Below are 6,000 nucleotides of genomic sequence, written 5' to 3'. Positions count from 1 at the left end.
CCTCAGGTACTCAGCTTTGACCTCAGAGGCAGCCACACGTGTCTGAACCAATTTGGCCAGGAAACAAAACTCTGTCCTGTGGCACAGCTTATTGGAAAATGTTGGTACTCGCTCGCCTAACACCCGTGACTGTTACAAGGAGAAGTAGCTGCCTCTGGGGTTAATCTGTGATAACATGCTCCCTGCTTCTCTTCTTCAAGAAGCTCCGAGCTGTAAGGTCCCAACCACACTGGTCCTTGCTGCAAAGGAACACAACATCGTTAGCCCCGTGCTTTACGAGCACGTAATTGTTATCTAAGTTAGCTTTGGGAAATGACACACCAGTCTTGTATACGACAGATCTCGCCCCGCCCCAACGGCACCCTCTCCAGAGACCTCATATTCATTCTGACAGCCCTCAGCTTTCCCTGCGGCCCCTCTCCAGCCCCGCTCCGAACCCAGCCCCGGGCGCTTGTTTTCTCAGGAGGCCAACCCCCGGCTCGGGGTGGGACTCACACACGGCATCCCAGCCCCTTCCCGGGTTCCCCAGTGGGGAACGCAGCCGCCGTTGCTGATCACACAAAGCCAGGTTTCTGCTCAGCCGCGGCCAGCGGCAGCCCTCTGCCCCGACGGGCGCGTGGGGGCACGGGCCGGCAGCGAGGGGCTTCCAGCAAGGCCGACAGCTGCAGGGCTGGCACTTGGCTTGCAGAATCCTTGTTGTTATTCTTCTTTCCCACTGGAGCAGTTCTGCCAGCAACAGGGTTTTTATGCAGAGCGAGATTTACTAGCGAACTCATGCTTTCTGAGCAGCAGATAAACACTGCGCGTGAACGGTGCGGAGCAGCAGCGCGTCAATGGAGAGGATTGCGCGCGTTCTCTGTAGCGGACTGAGGTTTATCTCCTGAACCTTTCGTTGGAAAGGTGATTTATTAGAGCCAGTAAAATGCCCGAGACACTCCCATTTTCTCCTTTCTCAAGTGACAATGTTGTACTGTTTTCTCACACACACAATCAGCTCCCAGCCCTGCTCAACCTGCTCCTCTTTTAAGGTCCTGACGCATCTGATTTCCCGGACAGAATCTCTCTCAGCGAAAAATCTTGCCGTGTTCCCATTCTGTACAAATTTGTGTTATTTTTCTGTTTTCCCTTATCACAGCCACTAGGAGCTTAATAGATCTCTGATCTCTCTTCCGTTTCCCCGCATCACCCACCATCAGAAGTTCCTCACCCAACCAATGCAAAATGTTCGGGTGAAGTTTGTCTTCTGGCCACCTCCCTGCACGCAGCATTTTGACTCGTCCTTGTCTGGCTTCTGCGTTGTCCATTCTACTGAACGACAACGTGCCATGCTGCTGGCCGGCTCATTTGCCTCGTCCCGCCGTTCTCAGCGCTGTGAGGCTGCTCAGACCACGCTAAATTGTGTTTCAAAGATGTTCTGACACAAAACATTAAGGGTGTCAGCGAGCGACACAAACAAAACCAGCGCGAGGCAGAGGCAGCGCGCTCCCCGCACCACGAGGGTTCACAGCTGGCGGGTGGGCACACCTTTAGGCGCAGCCTCCTGGCTTCCCCATCCCAAATTCATAGCTTCCCCGCGTCTCGCCCCTTTTCTTTTATCTCAGTGGCTCGGGGTTCGCAGGCCACACCGCTGCTTGACCGGGGTGTCCTGGCTCGCCCCTCTATGTCTGCAGCCACCGATTCGGGGACCCTGGCCGCTCTGCGGGTCTGCACGCTGGCACAGAGTGAATCCCACGGAGCAGCTCCACCAAATCGCTTGCTTGTGTCCCCATCACCTCGCGCCTGGGTGCCGTCCCTGCTTGCTCAGCTCCCGGAGGGGTTTTCCAGACCGCGGGCGGTTGGAGCAGCGCTTTGCCCTGCTCCATCCAGGCGCACCACGGCTCCTGGAGACCAGCACCAGCTCTCCGGCTGCTGCCGGCCCTTCCAGTGCCACGGTTCCAGTGCCCCTTCCGACCCTGGGCCCCGCGCTCTACCTCTCCCTGCGCCCGTGGGTGTCTCAAGCCGCTCGCTGCCCTCCGTCTGCGAAAAGCTCGGAGCTCTCAGCGCTGACTGGGGCGGGCAGGGGCGGCTGCTCAGCCCGTGGCCCCGAGCCTCGGCGCTCCGCGCGGGCTGCCGCATCCCCGGCAGCGCTCCTTTGTCTCCCTGCTCTCTGGGCCTTTTTGCGGCTGCTGGAAGCGCAGAATGCTCTTCTGTGCTGCCTGCTAGGGCTAGGTAAATTATTTGTTTAATAGGCTTGGTTTATTTTTTGTAAGCTGGCAGAATAACTGTGAATCATCAGATCTCCCTGAATTCTCTCCACACAAGACACCAACAAAAGGATTCATTGTGCAGAGCAGCAGCCGGAGCGTAGCGGGGCTGGGCAGAGACACCGCACAGCGGGTCTGCCTGCCCCAGAGCCTGCAGACACGGGCGTTGCCAGCGCGGGGACCAGTACGTGCCGCCTTGAAAAAGGGTGCGGGATTTGTCATGGCACTGGGTCCCAGCTCCTCTTTCTTACTCAACCAGAAAATCCCTGGAAAAGAGCCTTAAATAGTATTGTTGCTTCTGCGAGAATGAACTTTTTTCTCTTTTTTCCTAATGGTTAACAAAAAGTGACAAATCTATTCCAGCGCAGCCCATCTCTCCAAACAGCTTCTGCATGAAACCGGAGAGCTCTCTGGGGCCAGACCCGAGGTGTGCGAAGGGGATTTCTCTCCCGTCGGCTCCCTGGTCTCCGTTCGTCACCCCCGGTCTAGCAGGCGGCTCTGCACTGATCGGCTGCCCATCACACATTCTCCAAAGGTGATGTCCCTAAAACCCCTGCATTTCAGTGGCTGCCCAGGGAGCCAGGGCCGGGGTTAGCGTAACGATGGATTCGGAGAAGGGAGAAGGAAGCGCTCCCTCCGCACGCCGGCCTTCAGCCACACCAGGAGGTGATGCTCTGCAAGGATTGCCCAAAGCATGAGTTTCTCCGCTCAAAACAGCCCTTTTCCTCCGCGCTGGGCCTGCTCCTGGGGCTGGAAAAGCACAAAGCAAACTTCTGTCTGTTGCTCTCACAAGGGGGTTGCCGTGTGTTGGGGCCTGGAGCTTTCCCCACGGCGAGAGACGGCGCCGCTCAGGGCAGCTGGGCAGCCTGCAGCGAAACCTGTGCCGCAAACCTCTGCTGCGCCGCGTTCCCGTTCCTCGCGGCCTCTGCCAGACCCCTCGGGGCGCAGCCTTGGCCCGCGGGCACAGCTCAGCCCGGCGCTCGGCAGGCGGGGAGCTGCGCGGGGCCCTGAGGACACGCGTGAGGCGGGCCCGAGGCCGGGCCCCCGCCTGCTCAGCCGCGGGCTCGGTTTGGGTGGAAATCTCGTGCTATCGGACCCGCCCGACCCAGGAGCGCGGCCTCGGGGGCGAGGGGCTGCCCCGACGCGGGGGGCCGCTCCGTGGGACGGCGGCGCGGGCCCCCGGCCCCCGCACCTGCGGCTCCCGGCGGCGGCACACCGGGCGCTCGGCAGACGGGGTACGGGGCTCGCCACGGCCGCGGGGGCGACGGCGCTGCCGCGCCGCAGCGGGGCGGGGCGGGGCGGGGCGGGGGGCACCCTCCCCGCGCGTGACCCCGCCACCTCCCGCGGGGCCGACCCCGCCTCTCCGCCCGCGGCGTGGGGAGGGGAACGGGTGCGGGCCATCTGCCCCGCCCCGCCCCGCCCCTCCCGGCGGCCCCGCCCCTCCCTCGCGGCCGCCCCGCCCCGCCCCGCCCCGCCCCTCGCGCAACCTGAGCGCGGGAGCGGCGCCAGGGCCCCGCCTCGGCTGGCGGCGGCGCGGCTGGGCTGGGCTGGGCTGGGCGGGCTGCGCTCCGCTCCGCTCCGCTCCGCTCCGCTCCGCTCGGGGCGGCTGGGCTCGGTGCGGCTCCCGCCGAGCTGCGGGCGGTGCGCGCTGTCTCCGGAGCCGCCAATGAAGGCAGCCGCGGGCGGCGGCGGGGCCGCGGCCGGGTGAGGCGGCGGCGGTGGCGGTGCGGTACGCGGAGCGGGCGTCCCGGCGGGGCCCGCGCCCTCCCGCAAGATGTCATCGCAGGGCAAGTTCAAGAAGGACAAAGAGATCATCGCCGACTACGAGGCGCAAGTGAAAGGTGCGGAGCGGGGCGGCTGCATTGCGGGGCGGGCGGCGGGGCACGGCTGCGGTGTGTCCGCCTTTGTGTGCGGGGCGGGGCGCGGGGGCCGGGCCGGCCCTGGCTGCGGGGTCTGCGCCGCCGTTCCCGGGCAGCTCCCGCGCCGCTGCAGCCCCCACCCCCCGCCCGGTGCCTTCCCCTCCCCGCGCCTCCTCCGCAGGCGCGGGCACCGCCGCCCCCAGGGCCGTAGCCGCCGCCGGGCGGGGGGCGGCCCCGGGCCCCGCGGAGGTACCGGTCGCGGCAGCCCCGGCGCTGCGGGTGCCGGTGCCGTGGGGCCCCGCGCCGGCCGAGTGAAATCGCGGGTTGTCGGCAAACCGGTCTCAGCGGCCGGGCGGGAGGGCGCCCTGCGGAGCCGGGGTCCCGCACCCGCCTGGGCGCCGCCTCGGCCCCTCGGGGGGCCTGCGGGAGGGTCGGTGTGGTTGCGGTGGAAGAACCCCGGGCCAGGCCTCCCGCGCACATCGATCTTGCGGGGCTTATGTAAGGGGCTGCGGCGAGCGTCCGCCCGCGGCTGCGGGGGCCGGGGTCTTTACTGTGCGAGCGCGGGTGCTGCGGGGTGAAGGGCGTTGGAGGCAGGCCGCTTCATTGCTCCGTGCTCCAGAAGGAGACAGCGAAGGTTGTGTCTATTGAGACCACCGAGCAGCAACCATGCGGCTCCGAGTTAATTTTAATTACGGGTCAACTTGCCCGGGAAAAGTTGGTACCCCGAGGGGCGTCAGGAACGCCTGCAGCCTAGTGAAGGCCTGGCTGTGTGCGGCGTGCGGTCCGGCAGGAGAAATCAGTCGGTGCAGCCGTCTCTGGTACGCAGATAGGATGTTTGGTATCTGTAGCAAATTGCATTAGCCGATACTCGGGATAACTTCAGTTTGTGAATCTGGTTGTTATTGCGGCAGCTCCTCGTCTGTCGGTCGCTGACAGCTCCTTTCTCACTGCCAGCCTGAGGATGCCAACTGCCTCCTTCATGCCGTTTCATTAACGCGCCCCCTTCGAGTCCCCCTGCTATTTGTGATGTACAGCTGGCTCCGATCTCCCCTTGGTTGGTTGTTTTATAGGTATGTGTTCACCATCTTGTTGTGCTTAAGTCTCCAGTTAAGACAGAGTTAATTAAAAATACAAAATAGCTTTTCTGCAGCGTGCAAATGGAACAGTTTCCTATTGTCTCGGGAGGTCACTCGGCGTGTTGGATCCTGAGCTCAGCTGAGTGATGTCCTACCCGCACGCGCAGCGCTTTGAAAAAGTAGCTGCTGAAGGGCTGCAGGGCCATGCCAGATGGACGGATTTTGGGGAGGGGGCTGTCTGTTGATTCTGTGCCATTGTTTACTTTCTTGCATTTCAGTCTTTTGTAGCTGGCTTTGAAGAGTGATGTAACAGTCACAACATGCTCTGCTCCGTGCCAATTACCTTTCTGCTTGTGTGTAATTTGGGCAAATTGATGTTATTGCACCCTGCAGTTAAGCAGATGAAATATTCTTTTAGCCTGTGATATTGTTCTGTTTTCCTGGGAGGGATTTGCGTTTCCTCACAGAGGCTGTCCCACGGCTCCATGTTGTTCTCAAAGGTGTCCTGGGCCGGCTGGTTCCTGCTTCTCAGATGCTCGGGTAGCAGGAGGCGGGGCTGGGTCTGATCTCTTCCAAAAGCTTCACTGCAGACATCTCCAGCATTTTTTCTTGTTGTTTGTAACTGGAATCCTCATTTGCCGTGATCATTCTTGGCCCGACTTCTGTAGCCTCATGGTTTCCATATGTTAGACTGTTAACGCTGGGGCTGTGCGTGAGGGTGTTTTACTGCACCGCAGCTGGAACACAGACAGAGTTTGCTGGTGAGGTGGTAATCATTTCCTTTATACTATTCTGTGCCTAATTATACCTCCAGAAATGCCC

General features: G+C 62.0%; 1 protein-coding gene across 3 annotated transcripts in view; it reads left to right on the top strand.

Moving 5' to 3' along the window:
• Positions 1 to 3,862: 3,862 nt before the first annotated feature.
• SRGAP3 (SLIT-ROBO Rho GTPase activating protein 3) overlaps positions 3,863 to 6,000 on the top strand; it is a 101,763-nt gene continuing 99,625 nt past the window's right edge. Inside the window, exon 1 of one of the 3 annotated variants that reach the window (XM_086755191.1) lies at positions 3,863 to 4,084. In XM_086755191.1, the coding sequence (XP_086611317.1) occupies positions 4,018 to 4,084 (67 nt within the window). In that variant the 5' untranslated portion in view covers positions 3,863 to 4,017. Of the gene's footprint in view, positions 4,085 to 5,047; positions 5,173 to 6,000 lie in introns of those variants that run through there. The other 2 variants (XM_086755190.1, XM_086755192.1) reach the window with 2 other exon arrangements.

This window comes from Chlamydotis macqueenii, chromosome 10 (genome assembly GCF_036417535.1).
Source record: "Chlamydotis macqueenii isolate bChlMac1 chromosome 10, bChlMac1.mat, whole genome shotgun sequence".
Classification (NCBI taxonomy): domain Eukaryota; kingdom Metazoa; phylum Chordata; class Aves; order Otidiformes; family Otididae; genus Chlamydotis; species Chlamydotis macqueenii.
The sequence above is the reverse complement of the archived record's forward strand: the minus strand, read 5'-3'. Positions and strand labels throughout refer to the sequence as shown.